This window comes from Esox lucius, chromosome 21 (assembly GCF_011004845.1).
Source record: "Esox lucius isolate fEsoLuc1 chromosome 21, fEsoLuc1.pri, whole genome shotgun sequence".
Lineage (NCBI taxonomy): Eukaryota > Metazoa > Chordata > Actinopteri > Esociformes > Esocidae > Esox > Esox lucius.
In genome coordinates, this window is record NC_047589.1 from 18528120 (window position 1) to 18553455 (window position 25336).

The following is a 25336-nucleotide window of genomic DNA, read 5'->3' on the forward strand; positions in this document are numbered from 1 at the left end:
AACCACTCCAGAAGCTACTGCTCATTAAAGTGATGTTAAACAAAGACTCTCCGGCATGACTTTAACTCCCTTGGTAAGCCACACACACACACACACACACACATGCACACATGGTTATGGGCCATATGCTTTAGACCCACTGGACAGAGAGTGGATAGGTTCATCTGTTTCGTCTTCTCACAGTGTTCCCTCAGCCCTAGTGTACTGTGACACACAATTTAAAGTAGTTCCAAACAGCCAACTGTCCCTATAAATAGCCCTCAACACTCTTTCAAGCTCCTGTTGATGTTACAAAAAAACTGAGAAAACAGAGAAGAAAATCAAAAGATTTTGGTGAGATTCGACCCACAGGCTTTGATTCATTTCTCAAATCCTGCATCGAAGCCCAGCACCATATCCAATGCTCCATCGTTTTTTAGTTGTGTAGGAACAAACGCAGAATTATTGAAGTCTCTGACATGAACGTAAATGTTTTCACATCTAAAAGGGCTTTGAAAAGTTCCTGTTGTATTCAGTAACTGAAGCAAATAAACGCCTGGGCTAATTATTGATGTTTTACTGAAGCCTAATCCAGATATCACCAGCCATTAGATCCAGACACAGGTTATTTGTGGTCAGTCTGATAACGTCCTTTCTGTGTAAGAGGGAGTGATAGCATGTGTTGTGTGCATGCGGGCGGGAGTGTGTGAGTGTGTGAGTGTGTGAGTGTGTGTGTGTGTGTGTGTGTGTGGGTCTGTGACCCTTTACCTCAGCAGCATGTGGCAGGAGCTGCAGGATGTGATCCTGTCGAAGGTGTGCATCTTGAACTCGTGAAAGTTACTAGTACCGTTCTCTGGACGGATGTTGGATCTAAAACAAAGGGGTGTGAATACTTTTTTAATAAAAGGCAAGGGAACAGTACATTGATGGTTTCACATTGTTCTGTTTAGATAACTGCATTCACCCATCCTTGGCTGGAGCTCTACAGTTTACAAAACATACTCTTTTATTGTCCGGGCTTTTACCTCATTTAAACTTCACTGTTTCAACCAATCACCCATAAACAACCCAGACCGGTAGCAAACCCGAGGCCCACCTCCACATTATAAAATGTTCTCCAGAGGGTTACTGAGGAAGTTGCTATTACATTAGCCTTCTAAATATGTTTCATCCTCCCTCTTCCTCCTTTTCCTCCTCTGCCTCTTCCTCACTGAGCTGAGTTGCAGTCAGTGTGTGTAAAGCAAGTGGCTAACATGAAACAGCAGGGTGACAAAACAACAGCACTCGGATCAGTCCTTAATCTCTCCAGGGAGCCAAGGGACTCAGTGATTGTGTGCCAAAGAAACTGAAGGAGCGACTCTCTCTGACTTTCTCTATCTCAGTCTCTCTGTACTATTTTGAACCTCTCCTCGATTTCTTTCTCTCCACAGTATCTCTCAGCCTTCTTTCCTCCAAACACATTAATTCCACTGAGTTAATAAAGCACAGGCTTCGATCAGCATTGCGTCATTTTCTTTTCCTTCTCTAATTCTGTCGTTCCTGTTCTTCCTCCATTACATTTGCCTTTTTGGTTCTAACACCATGGGCACATAACATTCCGAAAGACAACTTAACATTCAATAATTGTGTTTTAGCTGTAGACCAATAGCAAATGGGTTTGTATGAATGTCAATACTGCTTCTAATAACTGCATATCTTTTGATCTCCCCTAGTCTCTGAAACAACAAGAACCCTCCACTGTGCAGTCCCCTGACCAGATCTGATTGGCTGTGGTATCCATCAGTGGATATCCACATTCTAAAGGAGATCTGAGTGAAGTCCCCAGTGATGGCTGTGGGAGGTCACACATGGGATAGGAGGGAAACAGCCCAATGCTCAAGTCAGTGTGTAGAACAAATATCAAATCTGAGCCACAGGTGGTTCATTTGATTAAGTAACCATACACTATCGTCCTATTTGGCGATATTCAGCAGAGTTTGTTGTGTCAATGCAAAACTATAAAAGGGCGCGCATGCTATACGATTTATCCATTAATCAGAGTTGCAACACTGGACTGAATTCGTCAAGGTGGCATGTTCCCGTGCTAGCATAATGGATAGGGGCAACGTTCACTAAAAGGAGTTTTGTTTGTCTGACAAATAGGTACTGTTGGCTTTGTGCAGGCTGTCACTTCAGCTTGTTTTATTTGTCTTTGGTGTTTTGGAGCAGGGGAGGGGTGTCTTTGGTTATTTTAGAGGGTGCCAGGAGAGTTCAGGGCAGTGACACGCATTAATCATGACCTGTACAGACCTGAAGAACTGGAAAAGTGACAATGTCAAATACAGTGCACACAATCAGTGAAACACGCACGCACAGCTTGCATGCAGGCACGAACACACACTGGTGTACTCACACTCTGCCACGAGAGAAGGTTGAGGCGTGACACCGAAGAGAAACACACTCACATGGCCATGCCGAACTGTTCCAGCCACTTCTTCTTCAGCTCCTTGGTCTTAAAGAAGAACTCAAACCCACTCTGTCCCTGGTTGTGTGTGAGGTAGAATCCATGGGTCCACTGGGAAAGGAGAAACAACACGATGTGTCAGTAGAAGTCAGGGAAGACATTACGAGAACTAGAGAATCCACTAATCATAAAAAACAATTATTAATCATAGCCCCAAAACTTAAGGTTCACCAAAAATAATAGTTTTGAACATCATTAAAAAGAAGGAAATAACCAGTGAGAATAGTAATTACAAGTACTGTTTGACCTCAGTGGGTGACCAAAGAATGCTCACCAAAGAGCCAGTTTTAGTTTTTTGAGGAACAACAGGTAGGCAGGGATGTTTCAGCTGTCATGATCTGCAAGATTTCAGCAGAACTACAGAGGCTGGACTGCAAGTTGCCAACCACTAGTTAGCCTCAAAAACAGCTGTGCCAGCTTACAGTTTGCTAAAAAAATAATTCTGCAGAATACTGTTAAAGGGTATCATGGACAGATGAGACAAACATCAGCATGCATGAGTAATGGCAATTGAAAAATGTGGAGGAACAACAGAACTGTACAAGAGCCACAGTAAACCACCTCATCTTTACAATATGGTGGAGGTGGTGGCCCCTATACAAGATGACTGACACTAGAACTGGTTCACTTGTCTTCATTGATTATATCGCTGCTGACGACAGCAACAGATTTCATTCTGAAGTGTACAGACACATCTTGTCTAAGTAGAAGAAAAATCCTCCAGATTCATTGGATGTCTCTTCATTATACATCAACACAAGTGGAAAGATCTTGGCTGGCCAAAAGTCAATCTCCAGATATACTGCATATTCAAATAAAAGTATATTTTAACAAACTTTTGTAGAGAATGAATAAAAAGTCAAAGAAAATGAAAAAAAGAGGGGACGGTGGGAGGAAAACTGAAAGATGCATAAAGGACAAAAAAAGACAGAGGAGAGAGAGGACAAATGAGAGATGGACCTGGAGGAGAGGACGAAGGAAAGATAGACCTGGAGGAGAGGATGAAGGAGAGATAGACCTGGAGGAGAGGACAAAGGAGAGATAGACCTGGAGGAGAGGACGAAGGAGAGATAGACCTGGAGGAGAGGACGAAGGAGAGATAGACCTGGAGGAGAGGATGAAGGAGAGATAGACCTGGAGGAGAGGATGAAGGAGAGATAGACCTGGAGGAGAGGACGAAGGAGAGATAGACCTGGAGGAGAGGACGAAGGAGAGATAGACCTGGAGGGGAGAGAGAGGTAGTGCAGAAAAGAGAGCGACAAGGTGGACTGAGAGAGACAGGGTTGAGTTCTGAGAGAGTTCTGGTAACTCAGTGTCCAAGCAGGCCCAGACATCTAGACAGACACTTAAGGACTTAATCACTAACGATTAGCCACTTCAAAGCCCAGCCATTACTCCAGCCTCACTGGTAACAACCTGCTACAACCACATCTCCTTGTTTTTACAAAGAGGAGGCTGACGGGAAAAAGTACTCTGACCCAGATGTCAGCACAACACGAAAGTGCAGACTCAGAGGTAATAGTGTGTGTTCTGCTGGATTTCTCTCTCTTACGAGGGCTCTTTAGCCTGTTTGTACTGTACTGTACTGTACTCAGTGCTCTGAGCAGCTGTGGTCATAAAGCAATAAAAACAGACATTAAAAGGGCAATCTGGGATTCAAACAACAACAAATGAATGCATTCAATCCCACGTGGCCCTTTAAAGACGCCTTAAGGCTGCAGGTCCATTTATAGAGGCATAGGGGTTGGTGTTAGCCACCTGTCAAACATTATCTTGGCCAGTAATAGAGAGGGTGTGGTTTGTTGGTAAAGAAACGCACGTTATCTGAGCTTATCTGTTTCTAGATCTCTAGCCCTGTAGCACAGTCCACAGGTTGTCTTTCAGGTAATGGTAAAAAGATGCTGCTGATATTCTCCCTGGATAAGTGTTTCATTTTTCAACAAATGAGAGCCATTATCAGCCAAATTTGTATCAGCCGCTGGCAAGCTATTGTATCATTATCTACCTGTAAATGTGTATATTTGCTAGCGTTAGAATTGGGGTTGCACTTATGTTTATGCATTACTGGTTATGGTTGCAATTTAGGGCTAGGGTTAGGGCTTCATGTCTCCACGAGCGTAGAGAAACAAACGTGTGTGTGTGGTTTGTATGGTGTGAGTGTGTTCGTAGAGTATGTGTGTGAGTTTATACCATCAGGCACAAGGTGATGTTTAATAAAAACACCATCTGGGGGAGATGTAAGCTGTTCCATCCCTCAAACCCCTCAAATTATCTGATTACACTCCTAACAAAGTGGCACATTCTGAAAATGTGTCTGAGTTGCTTTTAGTTACACATTTCCTAAAAGTTATATTACAGTTTTTCTCAATCGCTTTGGATTTTTTTTTAAACAAACATTCTCCAAACTGTTATCGCTACAATTGTTTTATGGGACATCACAACTACACTGCATGTCTGCAAAACGTAGTAACTCTCCCAAAACATTGAATTAATGCATCAAAACTTTGTTTTTGTCATCGTGTGAGCCGTACTTGTCAAAATGTTTAGTTGTTTTTCCCCCATGTCAGTCAACCCAAGAAATGTGTATTATATACAAACTTTAGTTTTGTGTTACTTTTTTGTTGACACTGACTGCTTACTGTACTACACAAGAATGTCAGTTTTGTCTAGCTGAATGCTATTGTGTATTACTCGTTTTAGATAACGATTTCAACAGTAGGTAAAAGTTTATTGGGAAAAGTCAATACTGTACAATACCATGGTACACAGAAAAAGGATATACAGGTATACAGTACATTTATTTTTGGAGCAATGTGTTACATGTAAACAGAAAATTCACATTTGCATGCCCATTCTTACACAACATTCTCTTCCACGTGCATTTTGTTCAGGGTTGTATTGTTCCTTCATGTTCAGAAATGATAGTGATTGTGCTGTGGGCAAGCTCTCTATTTATGCTTCCAAAATAGATTGGTAAGATTGGGATTCTTATTTCATTACTATGTCACCTGGCAAGTAATTTGCCTATTCAGCAGACATCACAAACATTCCATGTCATAGATATTTATGGAATTTACATGTATGCCTGACAGATTTTGATAATTGAATGGATCATTTTGCATGTGACGGCTCACACAATGAAAGAATGTTTAGAAATTGTGAAGAGTAATACAATTTCATTGAGAATCAACTCATCAGTTTTGATCAGCAAGCCATGAGCATGTGGGTATTGTGCAAATTCTAGACAATTGCACTCTTTTTGTAAGAGTAGCACACAAAACACAAGCAATTTGCTTAAATGAATAAGAAATTCAAATCTTGTGTGAACAAAAAACCCATTTGAACTGATTTAGATTCAATTGCTTTGAATCTAAATGGATCCAAAGCAATTGAGAAAAACTGTAATAAATAAATAAATAGCATAGCCCCTGCTTTACAGTACCCCCTGAGCTTCAGAAATGAAGAAATCCCTCAAAGTCAACATAGTAATTAAAGTGTGAATAATTGAAGAAGGATAAAACTCTATTTCTTTTTTGTGTTCACACTTTTACGTGCCCACACACACAGACACAGACCTTTCTGTTGTCCTTGTCGGACGTGGGGTTGTTGGTGATCTTGAAGTTGTGTAGGTCGATCACCTCCTTCATCTCGTAGTTATCTCCTCTCCTCTTACAGATGATCACTGCAGCATCAAACAGGAAGATGTGTCTGTGGTGTAACACACAGAGACAACAACTCAGAAGCCTGAGAGGGTTCATCAGGTCACAGTGAATCACCAACATTTGGTTACCAACTGAATACATTCTTCTTAATGCCATTTGAGGTATTCTTAATGCAATATAATAGCTGATATCAATCCACATCCATAAAAAGTTATGAAGTTATGAGACATAATGCACTATATTGCAGAAATAAATATTCTAAATAGCTGCTCATGAATGTTACTACTATCCATTAAGAGATATAATCAGACATTAAAAGATTCAAATGGAAACACACAACAGACAGGCAGAGCGACAGACAAGACAGAAAGACAGACAACTCACCTGTCCTGTTTCGCACGTTTGTCAACTGAAGTGACTCGTACTTCTCCGTCACCTTTTGGTCTACCATAAATGCTAAGGGACTGATTCTGAGGTGAAGAGAGAGAAAGGAGTGAGAGGAGAGAGATAAAGGGAGAAAAGAAAGAGGGAGAAGAGCGAGAGAGGCATCACTGATAAATCAGCTCTGCTTTGACCATTGTATCTTAATAAGTATAAGATAGTATAGTCTGTATTGTGTCTATGTCTAATTGAATCTAATCCAAAATCATTCAATATGCTTAATTATTACATTATATGTAGTTTATATTCTAAACTAATTTGTTATTGGTTATTTATTTATTTTACTTTTATTTTCACCAAATTTTGAAAATGTATTAAGTTAATTAAGAACACATTCTTATTTACAATAACGGCCTGGCAATTAAGTGCATGGCAAACTGATTGTCATTTCTTTAAAAAGTATTATATTATTAATATGTGTTGCTTACAAGGTTTTCGATGGATTTCTGATACTGGGCTATGTCTCTCAGTGTCTCATTGTCTCTCTTCACTTCATTGACATACTGTGCCAGGTCCTACGCATCAAAGACAAGAAAACATATTACCACACATGACAACTTGACTGGAGATGGTGACATTTTGGAATGCACTATATGAGAATCCAATCAGAAGCAAATGCTGTTTACAGTGAACCAAACAGGATACTATTCCTTGTGTTTCCCTTCCACACACACTTCTGGAAAGGTTCACGGACTGTAAGTTAAACTCTTATTTCTTCATTAGTTCTGTAAAAGAGAGCTAAATACAACTTCAGTCAACAGATTCCTAAGGTCTCTCTCCTTTCCTCTTGTTCTCACTCTCTCGTTCATGTTCTCTCTCTTTCTCTCTCTCTCTCTCTCTCTCTTTGAACAACATGATTAATTGACTACGCAAGAGCACATTTTGTAAATCTTCCTCTCAACACAGATTGAGCCTGGTTCAAGTAGCACTTTTTAAAGTCTCATCTATCATAAGGCCCTAGATAATCAGCACCGAAAATCATCTAGCACCGTCGCACTGTACGACACGATGCAGAGAAATACTCCAGGAACATTAACCGCATTAGCTTGATTCCCCCAATCAATGTCAAGTGAATCATTTAGCCAATTGAAATCATTGCAGATGTCCTCAGAGTAAATTTGCTCTTTCATCCCAACGTGTCTCACTTCGAGTGCTTTCCTCGTACATGTCAAACTCTATTCACCCACTACTTCAACACTCTATACACCAAGACTCTAGAGAGACAATTGATTTTTAAAGTGCAGATTTCATGATAAAAACAATCTGTCGAGCTAGATGAACGTAAAAAAAAATAAAAAATCTTGCTAGAAAACTTTCTCAAATATTGCTGAGGAGAACACTGAGGGAAAGTGGTTCTGTTTGTGGGGTGTGTTTCAGTCAGTGTGTATAGTCAGCGTGCTGCAGCGTGTGGCGTGGTACTGAAATGTCAGCGTGCTGTAGCGTGTGGCGTGGTACTGAAATGTCAGCGTGCTGTAGCGTGTGGCGTGGTACTGAAATAGCTAGCAGGTTGGTAGAAGCGTCTCCTTTTTGGGAGCCATGTGACCCTACGCGACGTGCAAATGCTGTGTACTCTGTGAGGTTCCTCATTATCTTCCTGTATGTTCTGAGGTTCTACGCAGTCATTAGTTGTGGAGTTCTTAGCGATCACGTGTTGTGAGGTTGTAACCAATTGTTGCGGTTTTGTAGAATCAAGGAAATAGTTGTCAGATGGAAAAAGAGAAAATGCAGTTGGGAGTTAAATATGTCAGCTGCAAGCAGAAAACAATGTGTCTAGTATTAAATACATAGCAGTAAATAGACTGTTGGACTCCCTGAAGACGTATGTTCTACTGTTGTGCTGTAGCTTGAGTTACTAATGAATAGCCTGCAGTCTGGGACATAACTCCATCAATACTGACGCTAGGCTACTCACTCACATTGCCAGTCCGGCCTTGCTGCTGTGCTTGTTTGTGTGTATTTGTGCCAGTCTCCTGGTGTGTACAGTACGTATGTTTGTATTTTCTGTGTGTTTGTTTGTGTGTGCGTGTGTGCATGTGTGTGGTTCAGGTGAGGACAGTCACATCATCAGAGAGTGACCTGGCACCCCAATTACTTCCTCATTTTTTGATGTGATTCAGGGGCATCTTTTAACTCTTACCTTCATGGCATCCAGCGCCAGCCGCAAATTGCTCTTGTCACCCGCATCGTGAGTGTGTTTAACTAATTCCTGTTGGATCAAAACACAAGCATGTTAAAGTGACTGTCGGTCTAGTCTTCAGATGTGCTCTTTTATTGTCTGGGTTTTAACTCGCTGGCTAATTAGCCACAGGGATATGACAGGTAAATATTAGGCCATCTCTCCACCTGACACTACACATCATAGACACAAGGTGTTAACTTAGGTTCTGCCACACTAAGAAATGTGTTGTTTTCCATGTTGGGCGGGCTGACGTTTGTGAGGTGTTGTTTGTTTTCATTGAATACCTCAGGGTTACAAAGACAAACAAGGACAAATAAAACAGAGTGATAGCTAATTACCACTTTCATCATAAAAACAGATTGGTGAAGCACATTCCCCCCCACACACACACATCTAAATCACAATACATGCCAATACACTACCACACACACCTCTATATTACCACACATATTACCATACTACCACACACACACCGGAATATTACCACACATATCACTATACTACGACACTCACACCTCTATACTACCACTCAAACCTCTATACTATGACACTCACACCTCTATACTACCACACACACCTCTATATTACCACACATATCACTATACTACCACACACACCTCTATATTACCACACATATCACTATACTACCACACACACCTCTATACTACCACACACACACCTCTATACTACCACACACACCTCTATACTACCACACACACCTCTATATTACCAAACATATCACTATACTACCACACACACCTCTATACTACCACACACACACCTCTATACTACCTCACACACCTCTATACTACCACACACACCTCTATATTACCACACATATCACTATACTACCACACACACCTCTATACTACCACACACACACCTCTATACTACCACACACATCTCTATACTACCACACACACCTCTATACTACCACGCACACCTCTACACTACCACACACACTTCTATATTACCACACATATCACTATACTACCACACACACCTCTATATTACCACACATATCACTATACTACCACACACACCTCTATACTACCACACACACACCTCTATACTACCACACACACCTCTATACTACCACACACACCTCTATATTACCACACATATCACTATACTACCACACACACCTCTATACTACCACACAAACACACCTCTATACTACCACACACATCTCTATACTACCACACACACATCTATACTACCACGCACACCTCTATACTATGACACTCACACCTCTATACTACCACACACACCTCTATACTACCACACACCTCTATATTACCACACATATCACCATACTACCACACACACCTCTATATTACCAAACATATCACTATACTACCACACACACCTCTATACTACCACACACACCTCTATACTACCACGCACACCTCTATACTATGACACTCACACCTCTATACTACCACACACACCTCTATACTACCACACACCTCTATATTACCACACATATCACCATACTACCACACACACCTCTATATTACCAAACATATCACTATACTACCACACACACCTCTATACTACTACACACACACCTCTATACTACCACACACACACCTCTATACTACCACACACACCTCTATATTACCACACATATAACTATACAACCACACACACCTCTATACTACCACACACACACCTCTATACTACCACACACCTCTATACTACCACTATTCTACCACACATTCAGCTCTATACTAAACCTCTTTATCTCCAGATATCACTACCACACCGATACTACCACACACCTCTACTCGCATACTGTAACTCTATATTACCACATATACACCTCTATAAAACCACACATACAGTTCAACACTACTAAAGTGATTTCTGCAATACTACACAAACATGAAATAGAACACTTGGATACCAGTAACAAACCTAATGCGTGTGTGTGTGTGTGTTTGTGTAGCCGGCACGGCACAAACAAGACATCTAGGCCGTGTGCCTGTCCGTGTTGTGGGTGATAAGGAAGGTTACCATGCATGTCCTTCACACACACACACACACACGCACGCGCGCAAATGCACACACACACAACAAACAAACACACATCCCAGATAAATGGCTTCCTTTCCGTCTCCTCTTCCCAGCCCCTCGCCCCGGGCCGTAGCTGTCTGTCTGGCACTCCCCAAATCCCAGGTGTCACTCAAGCTGAACCTGGGCATTATTATCACAACAACCCGACAGGACCCCATTCTTCATCATCTGCTCCTAACACACACCTGCCTGGAGAGACTCAGGGAGAGTGGAACGGGGAGCGAGAGAGCAGGAGAGAGTGTGTTCGTGTGAGTGCGTGCGTGCGTGCGTGCGGGCGGGCGTGCGTGTTTGAGAGAGTGCGGGGGGGGGGCAGTTCGTATTGAGTACAGAGAGAAGAGAGTTTTGAGTACAGACAGAAGAGAGTGATAGACAGAAAGAGGAGTAAACGTGTGACACTACCGCCATATTGATGCATTCTGGTTCTAATGTGCTGGGGACCAGCGGGAGCCACAGGAAATAATGACAGAGGGAATAGAAAGAAATTAAGCCAGAGAAAGAGAAATGCGCCTGCCCTCCATTCTCCTTACCGCTCCTCCCTAATCTATGCCCTTTTCCCTCCCACCCACTTCCTGCTCCCTCCCTCCAGTCCAGTAGTGTTCTCCATCCCACCCACTTCCTGCTCCCTCCCTCCAGTCCAGTAGTGTTCTCCCTCCCACCCACTTCCTGCTCCCTCCCTCCAGTCCAGTAGTGTTCTCCCTCCCACCCACTTCCTGCTCCCTCCCTCCAGTCCAGTAGTGTTCTCCCTCCCACCCACTTCCTGCTCCCTCCCTCCAGTCCAGTAGTGTTCTCCCTCCCACCCACTTCCTGCTCCCTCCCTCCAGTCCAGTAGTGTTCTCCCTCCCACCCACTTCCTGCTCCCTCCCTCCTGTCCAGTAGTGTTCTCCCTCCCATCCATTTCCTGCTCCTTCCCTCCAGCCCAGTAGTGTTCTCCCTCCACTGGAGCGGATCGGGGCCCTGTCACATGCCAGGCCTGGTCCCCAGCGGACCCATGCAGCACTCCTGCACCAGATAAACAGACACACACACATATACTACACAACCACACAGCCCTGAAAGACACACATATATACAACCACAAAGCCCTGAAAGACACACACATATACAACCACAAAGCCCTGACGGACACACACATATACAACCACAAAGCCCTGACAGACACACACATATACAACCACAAAGCCCTGACGGACACACACATATACAACCACACAGCTCTGACAGACACACACATATACAACCACACAGCCCTGACGGACACACACATATACAACCACACAACCCTGACAGACACACACATATACAACCACACAACCCTGACAGACACACAAATATACAACCACACAACCCTGACAGACACACACATATACAACCACACAGCTCTGACAGACACACACATATACAACCACACAGCCCTGAAAGACACACATATATACAACCACACAGCTCTGACAGACACACACATATACAACCACACAACCCTGACAGACACATACATATACAACCACACAGCTCTGACAGACACACACACACACACACACAAAGCCCTGACAGACACATAAACAACACATATATGAACACACAGGCCTGACAGAAAGCCGCACACAAAAGCACATAGCACTGACAGTCACACACACAAACGCACACACACACATGTAAACCCACAGACCTGACCGACAGACAGCTTTAACTGGTTCTCTCTTACGCAACAGCGCCTCCTGCTCCACAGAGCGGTATAGAATGCCCCGACAGGTGGGCTCAGTGGAGGCGTGGAGGGAGGGATGGAGGTGAGGATCTGACCTAAACAGCCTGTCAAACCCTTGGGTGCATACACACTGTTAACCTCTCCACCCATGCAGTTACAAGCCCTGGAGAGTCAGGACTAGAGACTGACTGCCTGGATGACTGGCTGACTGAATAACTGACTGCCTGGATGACTGGCTGACTGACTGCCTGGATGATTGGCTGACTGTATAACTGACTGCAAGGATGACTGGCTGATTGACTAACAGACTGCCTGGATGACTGTCTGACTGACTAACAGACTGCATGGATGACTGGCTAACTGTATAACTGACTGCAAGGATGACTGGCTGATTGACTAACAGACTGCCTGGATGACTGTCTGACTGACTAACAGACTGCATGGATGACTGGCTGACTGACTGACAGCCTGGCTGACTGACTAACTGTCTCAATGAATGACTAACACACTGCCTAGCTGACTGAATGATGGACTGGCAGCCCTATTGACTGGCTGACTGACTGCCTGGCTGACTGGATAATTAAAGATGCATTCTGGGATCCATTTTTGACTGGATTTGTATGATGTTGTTTACCTCAGTTAGTTATTAAATGTCACGTTTGAAACATATCGGCACATACATGACACTATACATTATACATGGAAATATCTGTGACCAGTAGTGATTCGACAGAGCCACTGTTACAACCAGTAGGGCCAGAAATCACAGAATGCACCCTTATTTGGCTGACTGACTGTTTGACTGATTAACTGCAGAAATGCCTTAACACTCTAACGCTATTCACATACACTATGACTGTTTCCCTCATTCTGAGAAATTGTCTTGTTATTTTCTTTCTACCAAGCATGTAAACGGCACAGATCTTTTCCAGCCACACCAGAGATATCAGGGACACATTTAATGACTGAAACATGGATGAGTGTGCCTCCGGTGGCGCCAGTCAGCGCTGCAGCTTTGTTCATGACACTGAGGTAACGGCTGAATGGAGGTCACACTCCGCTCTCTGAAGATTGACGCAGTACCTGTAGAAGTAGATGATACTTCAGTACCCGTTGCATAGGGACCACCAGCAGATCTCTCAGTGTAAACTTTCCGTAGTTGGCTCTCTTTGCACATTCCTGAAAACAAAGCACATATGTACGTTGAATTGTAAGTCAATCAGGATAAGCCTGGAAAATGAGCATAATGCTTAATGTTTAATGCATGAGATGTAAACTGTCACTACATAATGACACATTTTCGAAAACAAAGAGAAGTATATTTTAAATGAGGAAAACAAAAAACCCACGTGGAATGAATTGTGATGGGGAAGGTTGGGGGGGTAACTACTTACAAACGTAACAAAAGTAAATTAATGAGTCACTTAATAAAATTGGGGTAATATCATTACAGACTTTTTTTTTAAGTAAAGCTTCTCCGGTTAACAGTCAGGGTTCATGATCCGTTAAACACTGGGCCATTCATTAAAATATCCATCAAGCTGGAGGAAAAGATTAAAGTTGACTTGTTATGCTGGTGGCTAGAGAAGTGTCTAACATCATTTTTGCTTGATGGCAGACCAAGAGAATACTTCTCAAGGAAGCGAAGCTGCCAGGAAACATCAACTCTAACTATGCATTGGGGGGAAGCCAGGAAATAGCAAAAATCTGTATTCATAAATACTTTCATTCAGTTTATTAACGTGCATGCAGGAAGAGCACTCATTCAGGGATTTTGGCTAGGTAATATTCCCTTCAGCAGGTTAAGAAGTAGGATAACACTAAAGTTGTGAGATTTGTGCATGTTGCTAAACATGTCTTTATTGTAGCATTTATTGTCAAGTTAAACGTCATGGTTTCAAAGCGTATGTGATTCTTGATTGACTTTGCCTCACCAGTAATCATAAAAATTGCCCCCAACTATCCATATAATGACTACCCTACTCTTTCGCTTGGCTCACTTTAGGACTTAGACAGTTATTAAAGTAATTTAATAACGTAACAGGTGACCACTAGTAATATGCAACGCATTACTTTTTCCACTAACTACCCCAACACTGGCAGTATTTTAAGACATGTAATGCCCGGGGCTAACACTAGAGAGCAGTAGCTGACCACTGACTGATGATGGAAAGTTCAGAAGACTTTACCTCCAGCTTCATTCGGACGTCTTCCCTGTTTTTGCAGATGTCATCTAAAGCCACGATAGCTGTTTCTACATGGCTACAGTATTTCCCATATATTAGCAATCTGGAACAGATATCAGAATGTTTCCATATGTTCAGATGGAAAAAAGAGAAAGACAGAGAGAGAGAACCAGGAACAAGGAACAAGATTGATAGAGGAAAAACAGACAGAACAAACTGGCTCAGATAGTTTTTTGGAAATGTACCTTTCTTTGTAGTTGATAAAGATCTGATAGAGGTTCTGGGCACATTGGTGGCAGACAGATTCTTGTATCTCTACCATCAAACTCTTGTGAACTTTCACCAGGTCCTAAAATATCAGTAAGTAGTGATAAACAAAATCTGGTGAATAATTGAGATTTTTACATTTAGAAAAGTGTTAGCTGGTGATAACTGTAATTCTTTAAGACTAAACTAGTTAAGTGTACTGACTATAAACTGCTGGGGAATAGGAGTGACAGCGAAATGACTCAAATGTACAGTAAAAGTTTTACCAAGAGCGTCTCTACTACGTCTATCTACCATCTGTAGCTCAGTCTCATCTGTAAGTACAGATGGTCGATTGGGGTTTCTGTCCTGCAGCTTACCGGAATGTTGACAAACACTTTCCCCATCTCCTCGGAGGACAGGAACGATGTCAGAGGTGCCATAAAATACTGGATGGGAAAAACAGAGCTTTAGAAAGAGGGTGAGTGGGTTGATTCAACTAAAGCAGGGAAGTTCACGCGTTTTATTTAGGTCAGAATTACTTTAGGCACAACACAAGCGATTTATTCGAAAAATCTTAAGCTTTGAGAGATGATTGAAAATGAGTTCCTTGAGCTATATTTTTAGAGTCCGATGAACTTGTGGATATTTGTATCTGCTCCTTGAATAAAGGAAGATAATGTTTCGGGCAGCCATTACGTTAATGTAAGTTAGCAATTGCGGAAATGTTAATCTAAAAATGTCTTCAATTGTTTTGTATCAATTGCAAAACAGGAACACAACACCTCCAAATTGGTGAGGTAGGGGGAGAATTGATCAAGGTCATTATAACAGATTTATTGCTGGTAAATACATAAATGTGTTCCTGGTCCAACACTCCTAACCATTTGGCTACCTGAGGCCCTAAAGGAAAGGTGTTTGGATGTAACTCTACACCAGAGAGATAGGGGAAGTTTTTGTTGGTAACCCTACACCAGAGAGATAGGGGAGATATTTGGCGGTAACACAGGTCACTACCTTCTCTATGGAGTCTAGAGTCTCTGTATACTTCTCCTCAGTCTGTTTGATCTCCGCCAGACAGCAGCTCCTGATGTCCGTCTCTACCTGCTTCTGTAACAACTACACAAACACACACACACACACACAAAACACAGCTGTCATAGCAGAGCCTTAAGCATTAATCCATGGACACCATATGTGGTTTGATAGAACCCCTGAGCAAGGACACACTCCAACTGCCACTAATACTACACATCTCTCTCCGAACACTAATGTATATAACAGCAGAGGTTGAGCTGAGACAAAGAGAGAAAGATTACTGGCTATGCATTGTACATAGCTAATAACAGAACACTTTAACAAGTCGTTTTCCTTTTGAACCTATTGTGAGAACAATTACTATTTCTCTTTTACACAGACAGACAGATAGAACATCTACCTGAGGGGGAGGGACAGCCTCAGCCTTCATCAGATCTTCATAGATCTCTCCTCCATCTTCATCATCATAGACGCAGTCATAGAGATCCTCCTCATCTTCCACGCCATTCTCACTGTCAAACACAGCCAGGAGCAACACGTTATTACATTAGCTATAATAACACACCTGAACTTATTTGTCAGGAAGGCAGGAACACAAATGTGTGGAGACATAACAAATAAAAGGATTGAGACTGTAATAACCAAGAGACACATACTCTATCAGGTCTTCCAGGTGGTTATAGATGTCTTCATCTTCTTCCAGACTCTCCTCTGAAGGAAAAGGCCTGTGGAAAAACAACATACATCAGCAATGATACAAAACATTGTTCTACTGGTATGGAAATTGGAATAAACGCTTAATAAAACATACTTTATTCCAGTCTGTTCTGAAATCGTTGTGTGGGACAGTTTGGACAATGTGTCCATAACCTGCAAAGGAAATGAATGGAAATATTATAGACTTGGATAATGATCTTTATAGTTTTGTACTTCAGCCAGTAGGGGGCAGTGTGTTCTAGATCATATCAAATGAGACCTGTACATTGTGATTGTGACATTCCAGCATAATTCATATAGTTAAGCACGTATATATAATTTAAAATATAACATAACATATTTAAGATTTTTTTTTTCAGATAAAAACTGTAAGTAGATCAAAAAGAGCAATGAAATGAAAATCTAAATGGTAAAATACATTAGTGTAAAAATGTAGAAATAAAACCTGATGGAGTTAGCCTATCTTCAACATAATTACTATCAGGACTCTCGGGGTCAATAATAATGATTTACATGTAATTTCACATTGTCAGTAATGACATTGCCATTGACCTGTCGCCTTTCCAACATGAAGTATACAAATATATAACTTCATGCAATGCCTAGTATACATGCTTTTTAAATTGGCTATATATATATATATATATATATATATATATATATATATATATGTCCTTGGTTCATATTGGAATATCTTCTATTATCTTTGTAGCCTGTAAACAAAGATAGTTACAATAAAATACCCCTCAGATATTATTGATCAATATCCGTCACACCACAGCTCATCTACTGTAGACATCCCCTCCTCCCAACCACGCTACTAAAAATCACGTTAGAAACACACACACACACACACACACACACACACACACACGCACACGCACAAGTGCCCTGCCAATACAACGATTTAATGTAAAATCGCGAATCCTTTTTTCGCAATATTGTATCGATATTCTGATCTCTCTTTATTTATTATGCTGTCGACTGCCGTCTTTTAAATTACATAAAAGCATTAAGTTGTGCTTCGCTGACGACGTTGTCACTTGATCGCGATGATGTCCTGCATCTGCCAAAAGATGTACGCCACATACTTCTGCTCATCATTTATAAAAACGCGTGTTTCTTGAGATTTGCCTTGTGCTTACTTTATAATGATCATTAGCTGTACGGACCTAATTTGACTGCTGGCTCAATCTCGTCGCAATAAATCGTTTTATGCAAACTTAGACGTTAATTCTTTCTATTGACTGTTAATGGGAGAAAACTAATTATATTATTCCAAGTTACATTCATGTGTTGTCCAATTAAAGAATAGTACGTGCTCTTTAAAACAAGGTTAATGTGTAATTGTAATTTGGTTTTGTTTTTTGTGCTATATCTGGTTTTTGAAATGTGTGAGAAAATATTATTTATTTTGTGAATTTTCAGTAATCAACAGCAGCATTCTAGAATTATATTGGGGTCTCAAGGGTTACATTTAGAAGTTCTATGTCATTTCAAATTGAGTTGTTCTTTTTTATTATGGTTTGCTCATGGGGATTAGCTAATTATTGCCCTTTCAACAATATAGCCTAATATTGTTTGAGGTTTTCTTTAGCACTTCAGTAAGTAATATTGATTCAGTTGTGATTTTGTGATGAATTGTGATATATTGAATCACAACATGTGTATCGTGATATATATCATATCGCAAGGTACTTGCCAATACCCACCTCTAACACACACACACACACACACACAAACACACACAGGATCAGTTGGTGGCCCTGTGATCTTTAGTGATCAATAGTTTTTAATTGGCCTTTTTTCCACAGCTGTGCAAAAGTCAGATTAGAGCCCGTACGAGTTGAACTATTCTGTTCCTCGAAGTTGAGAGAAGTGCATTATGGTGTTTGCAGTACATCCTGCAGTTAGTTTGATGATGCTTTAGCGGTCACAGGGATGAGTCAGGTTTCTTGGGTGTGTGACATGTCAGCGTCTAGTGCATCCCCCAACATGACTGTGGCCTCTGTGGTGACCAGATGGACAGAGAGGGACAGTGAGGTAGAGCAGTAGAGAAAGAGAGCGTGAGATGTTAAGAGACTGGCTGCATGTGAGCGAGAGGGGGAAGGAAAGAGAAGATTATGAATAAAAACTGCTTCCTCTTTTACTATCACTCCAGACCATATCTACCATTGAAGAAAGCCCTGTAAAATTGGGTGCAACTAACACACCACGCGGTCGCTGATGGGGGAAGCTGCGTGTCAGACCGTCAGATGTGATCACTGGAGTGTGTCTGCATGTGTCCTTTGAAAGCAGCGGCTGGTTCACCCAGTGGTATGAAAGAGGGAAGAGGTTGCAAGCTGGGACCCCATTGCGATGTTCACCACTTCTCTTCTCCCACCCTGTGTGGCTGTTCTGTTGCATTTCCTTTTTTGTGAACCCATAATCTCTCCAGAATAGTCCACCTGGCATCTCTAGGGCATGCACCTGTCCTGGGAGACACCCTCGGCCAAATTATGAAGGTCAGCTCTGCTTCTCTCCTCCGGGATGGAAGACTAGGAAGTCAGCAATGAACTGATCCAAGATCTGATTTTAAGGTCATCTCTAGCCTGTAGGTCCCCACATTAGTATGGACAATAACTGACTGACGGACAGGAAATGATGTCATAGGACCAATGGATGGTTAATGGGGCTTCATGGGACCAGCTGGAGTTATTTTTATGTAGCAGGTGGTGTGTGTGTGTGCGTACGTGTCGGCACAATCGGGTGTTATGAATGAATGCCTTTTTGAGACAGGCTGGGTGTTTCAGAGCTGTTAGCGTGGTTTTTTTTGGAGCTGCTGGATGTTTTCAGAGCTGTTCTTCAGAATGATCTGGGGACAGTTTATGGGCAAATGTTCTAGAGTCATTTGGGAGTCAATCCATGTGTCTTCAATGGTGAGCACATTCTTACAAAACAACACTTCTATACAGACAAGAGAATACTGTTTTCTTTTCATATTCTTTGAATGTAAAAAAAAATAAACACATCTGCTGTTTCAGTATTATCAAATATTGTTATTATCTATTTTGAAAGCGGTCTGCCAGAAGATGGCCGTGACTAGAGCACTTTCAGATAGGCCTTGTTATATTAACACAGTGAATACAATTAATCTCAGAGCATCGTAGATGTGGTTCAGAGGTCAATGGAATGCAGACCACAGATGACAGAAGACGGATGCCGTCATTGGCATATAATCAAAGACTCTGATCTAACATTATTTGTCAATTATTATGTCAAATAAATATTATGTCATGATTTATTTATTGTATGAGGCCAACAGTATGGTTACTCAAGCCCAATTTGGATAATGTATATTTTTAAATATTCTGCTGCCTGAATTTTTCCTTCAGACTAAGGTGATTGCTAAATATTACCATGTTTGTATAAGCTGGTAGTAAACCAAAAATGTGTTTTAGGTGTAATACCGTTGATTACTAAGATGACATGAACATATATTACGGTTGACATCCATACAGATTATTTCATTTATTTTCACACACACAAAAAAAGAGGAAATGTGTGCTATTTGTTCATTAGTTGGAGGACTTACACTTTTTTAATGCATAAGCATACTGTACATAGGGTTGTAATGCAAGCTCCTTCAAAGAAGCAGGCACTCTAATGAGGACACTAAATTTGATAATATGATAGATTAATTACTATATGTCTGGAGGTATGAATAAATGTATGTTTTACACGGTTAACGGTTCAGCATTCTCAACTAAATAAATGCGGCTGGGTTGGAGTGTGGAAAGAAGTCTGTTTGTCTCTCGGTTATCGGGTGGTTCTCAGAACAGATGTAGCCTACGCATTCTGGGTGCAGCTCCAAGAGACTGACTCATGCAGTACTTTAATCTATAGTAAGATCAGGACAGTAGAAGACCTCAGTCATAGATAGTCAGTCAGACAGTCTCATTGTAACTGCAAGAGCAGGGTATGACACTCTTGAATAGGGGTTCCGATGATTGACCTTTAATTTCATGCAGTTTGAATAAATGCCAAACGAAATAAAAACAGGATTAAATGACTTTCACAGACATATATGCCCAGAGACTGTGATAAAACTAGCTTATTTCGCCTCAGCAGGTGTGTTTGTGTGTTCCTGTTTAGAACCTACTCCATCCTCATAAGCTGCCCAATTACAACAAGATCGTTTAAGAACTGAGCTAGTGTTTGCCAATCAGGTCACACCTCATTGCCATAGTACTTCATTAGCCAATAGGGTTGTTGGGATAATATATAATATACATAATTTCAGTTACCTGCACTTCTAAACTCTCCCTACCTCCCTCTTTTTACTCCCTCCCTCCATCTGGCTTTCCCTCTTCACCCTCCCAACTATCCCCCTAGTCTCTCCCTACATCTCTCTTACTCTCTCTCTGCAGTGCTGGGATGTGATAAGCTAATAACTCCATCCCGTCTGACACCTAAAGGTCAACGACAAGGACGCCAACACCGCCAACACCGCCAACACCGCCAACACCGCCAACACCGCCAACACCGCCAAGGCGCATCACAACATCCCCCACTGACTACTACTTCCCCAGAGGACAGCTAGGAGCAAGCCCTGACACACACACACACACACACAGAGACACACACACACACAGACACACCCAGTGACACTTGTACAGAGTGTACACTCTCTCATATGGCACACATTCCCAGCATCAATCTTGGGGGGAAAAAAAGGCATACAAACATTACCAAACACACACTCTGACAGCCACAGGCAGCTAACACTGCACACGCATTCATCAGTGCCAAGCCTTTATTGTTCTCTAACACTGTTCTGTACAGTCTGGACAGAAAGCACAGCTAGAATATGGTCAAACAGCAAGTATTCTTTATTCACTGCCACAACCAGACCCAGTGCTTTCAGCTCTCACAGAACAACAGTAAGCGAAGCTGCAGATATTTTCTCAGACTGTTCATGACATCCACTGACCAAATGCTGTTGAACATAGCCTGGGTAGAACAACCGTGTGACTACATAGCAAAGAGCTGTTGCTCACTGGTCTGGAAAGGAGGCTGTATCTGGCCAGAATTTTGCATGCGCAACGCCCCACACTTTGGCAAAATGCTTTCCTGGTTTGTTGCATCCTTCGTTGCTATACAGGCAATGAATGTTATTTTTTTTTCAAATTGTATTTTCTATAAATATATAGGTAGAGAAAAGATGTATATACATTTACAGCTGTTTTCTTAAGCTATCTTTGCTTTCCTAATGGCAAGAGTAGCTAATGACTTTGCCACTCGCAGGAGCTCTAAGTAATATTTTGTAGCACACAAAGTTAAAGCAGTGGCTTCAACTCCGGTTTAGTTAAGCTAGTGGCATGGGTTTCTTCATCTGCTTCATTTTTAAAGTCAAACACTTTACGTACCATTTCTTATTAGATTCATATTACATTAACACACTGTTCCCACTGCTATTACAGTTGTCTGCTCTCACTAACTAAGATGACCGCAATCACAGCACGTACGTAAATAGGGAAGGAGATGGGCGACTCATGCAAGTGTGGTAAAGCGAAAAATGGTTTATTTAATTCAAAATGGGGGAAATCTAACCAGCCTAGGGGGCCACTTACAGTCTGAGTGCACAGGGCCTCCATAGTCCAGGATTCTTGCCGGCACATCAAAGCAGACTTAAGAGCAGGACCCGCCTGACTACGTTGCCACACCCTTGGCCTGGTAACAGATGAGACCAGCATCTCACTGTGCGTACATGTACTTGGATTCTACTGTCAGCTTCCATGAGAACAGTCGACCCCACCTCTCATATGATGGGACCATTGACACTCCGTCTTTAACACGCGAGAACACCTAACATTACATCTCCAACAGGACCAAACACCTAACATTACATCTCCAACAGGACCAAACACCTAACATTACATCTCCAACAGGACCAAACACCTAACATTACATCTCCAACAGGACCAAACACCTAACATTACATCTCCAACAGGACCAAACACCTAACATTACATCTCCAACAGGACCAAACACTTAACATTACATCTCCAACAGGACCAAACACTTAACATTACATCTCCAACAGGACCAAACACTTAACATTACATCTCCAACAGGACCAAACACTTAACATTACATCTCCAACAGGACCAAACACCTAACATTACATCTCCAACAGGACCAAACACCTAACATTACATCTCCAACAGGACCAAACACTTAACATTACATCTCCAACAGGACCAAACACCTAACATTACATCTCCAACAGGACCAAACACTTAACATTACATCTCCAACAGGACCAAACACTTAACATTACATCTTGCAACACTCCATAATGAACAAGAGAGAACACCTCTTGCATTACAGAAATCAGCACTCCACCTCTCACATGAGATCACTCAACCATCCGCCTGTGAAACGACAGAGTACTCAGCCCTCAACCTCTGTGGTGATGTTTTTGTCCTGGATTTCAGCCTATTTCCTACATATTCCCTACTGCTACTTTTTGAGTCCTGGAAATAGTGTGTCATTTAGGATAAAGTCCTGTCACTGTGTGTGTTAAGGCTATGATCACAGATGACATAGTACGCCAGAAACATGTAGTCGGGGCAGGTGACTTTGTTAAACATATTCTGCTGCAGTATGGGTTTGACCCGGCCCACAGGCTTTCTCCAGATAGAGGCTTTCTCTCTGCCAAATAAAACAGAGAAATAATCAGAATATATACGGTGTAAAAACGACACTAGCTCTGACTGTAATCCTCTCAGATCCACACACAGGCTTGTTTGGGATTCAGGCGGCGTGTGCCAATAGCAACGTTGAGGGCAGACTAACTCTGTTTTCTCTCCCAACTGCACTGGCATGTTAACTGCATCCCAAATGGCACATTATTCCCTCCTTTAGATCTGGGCATTAGAGAGTTGTGATATAAAGTAGTGCACTGCAGAGAAGACAATGTGCCCTGTCAGAGCCAGCCATTGTCTAATGAGTTTTGCTCCTGTTCACCAGGTAGCCATGTGACAGTTTCCTTTCTCCATTATTCAATGACCCTGGCTATAATGCTTGGAGAAGGACAATTGTGTTTCCATGAATGCTATTAGAGGGCCAGGAAGACGTACGTTCTGCATCAGTAGCAGTCGCTGGGTCTGCAGGGATTACTCAAGTTACTGTGCAACTACTGGACTGTATATCACGGCTGATTCCAATGTGGACATGCGTGGAGAGCTGTACTGAACTATTCCTTTACAGTGAAAATACCCACAGGCCTTTGAGCCTTCCATCTTCCAGGACAGGATTTCAATCACATGCTGACGAGGAACAAGTTCCAAAACCTTTTCGGTAATCATGTTAGTGAGGGTGGAGCATTAATGGATGTATTACATGTTTGTGGGCTCAATCCCAAATGTGTTAACCTGTTGAGCTCTCCATGGCAACTATAAACCCACATACCTCCTTAGTACATATAGCTGTTCTCATACATACATAATTAGTATGGTGTACAGAAGGACAGATGAAACAACTGATTACATAAGGAGACCTGTAACCTTCATCTACCAAACTCCATGGCAACCACGGAAATCTATTGTTATTGTCCCTGCATTTTTACTATTCATTTAATATTCATTCAATGCTTTTTTTGCAGATCAAGACGATACCTGATGATTTCAGCTGCCACTGTGCTGACACCTTTGGACTCAGCCCACATGCATTTATTAATTATTACAATTTGTAATATCTCACCCGGCATAGCCAGAAAAGGACTTGTCACCCCTCTGAGTCTGGGTCCTCTCTAGGTTTCTTCCTAAATGTTAGCCTTCTTATGGGGTTTTTCATAACCACTGAAATTCAAAACATTACTGTTGTTTGCTCCTTGGGGTTTAAGGCCGGGTGTTTAATAAAAGCACTTTGTGACAACTGCTGATGTAAAAAGGGCTTCATGAATACATTTTATTGAAATTTGATAGATTTTACCATTCATTTACTATTCTGTCTCTGTTACTATTTAGTATTGCACAATTTGAACATATGCACTTCCACACAGATTACATGTACTATACTCACCACCAGCAAAGGAATTTCACGATGGCCACGACGGCCATGGCCGTCAATCATAAGTTTCCAATGATTTTCGGGGGCCTCAAAAATCATTGTACGCCCTACGGCCACCATGAGCAACTGGGAGGTGGGAAAGTTCCGACCTCTGAGTGAGAGAATACACCTGAACGCTTTCTGAGAGCTTCGAGAAGTAACGTTAGGTTTAACATCACTCGACATGGCAGCGTTTGTGGCGAAAGAGTCAAAAACCAAAATGACTTGCTCCGCGCACAAATAAGTCACTACATTATTATTTTTTTAGATCGTACTCATTTGCCCAGGTGATTGTGATGTTAAAGGGTACTTAGCGGTTTATGTTTGAGTAACTGAGGTAATGTGAAAAAAAAAAACATTAGTTATAATACTTTATTATTCAAAATATGATATTAGTAGTGAATAATGTATGTTTTCATGTCTTTATGTATGTTTTTTTCTTATCAACAATTCAAGTTGTTTATTTGTAAGCTCCAGATCTTCTTATTTCACTCAATGGCCTTTGCGCCC

General features: G+C 41.7%; 1 protein-coding gene across 3 annotated transcripts in view; it reads right to left on the reverse strand.

The window, feature by feature from the left end:
- Positions 1-25336, reverse strand: part of LOC105022605 (guanine nucleotide exchange factor VAV3) — a 78639-nt gene that overhangs the window by 27301 nt on the left and 26002 nt on the right. For all 3 annotated transcript variants that reach the window (XM_010891173.4, XM_020041781.2, XM_020041780.2), the window contains exons 3-16: positions 16827-16885; positions 16672-16740; positions 16416-16527; positions 15995-16096; positions 15358-15426; positions 14977-15080; positions 14735-14834; positions 13629-13724; positions 8723-8791; positions 7014-7100; positions 6529-6614; positions 6058-6190; positions 2424-2533; positions 748-849 (exon numbers count right to left, since the gene is read on the reverse strand). In XM_010891173.4, the coding sequence (XP_010889475.1) occupies positions 748-849; positions 2424-2533; positions 6058-6190; positions 6529-6614; positions 7014-7100; positions 8723-8791; positions 13629-13724; positions 14735-14834; positions 14977-15080; positions 15358-15426; positions 15995-16096; positions 16416-16527; positions 16672-16740; positions 16827-16885 (1298 nt within the window). The remainder of the gene's footprint in view (positions 1-747; positions 850-2423; positions 2534-6057; positions 6191-6528; positions 6615-7013; positions 7101-8722; positions 8792-13628; positions 13725-14734; positions 14835-14976; positions 15081-15357; positions 15427-15994; positions 16097-16415; positions 16528-16671; positions 16741-16826; positions 16886-25336) is intronic.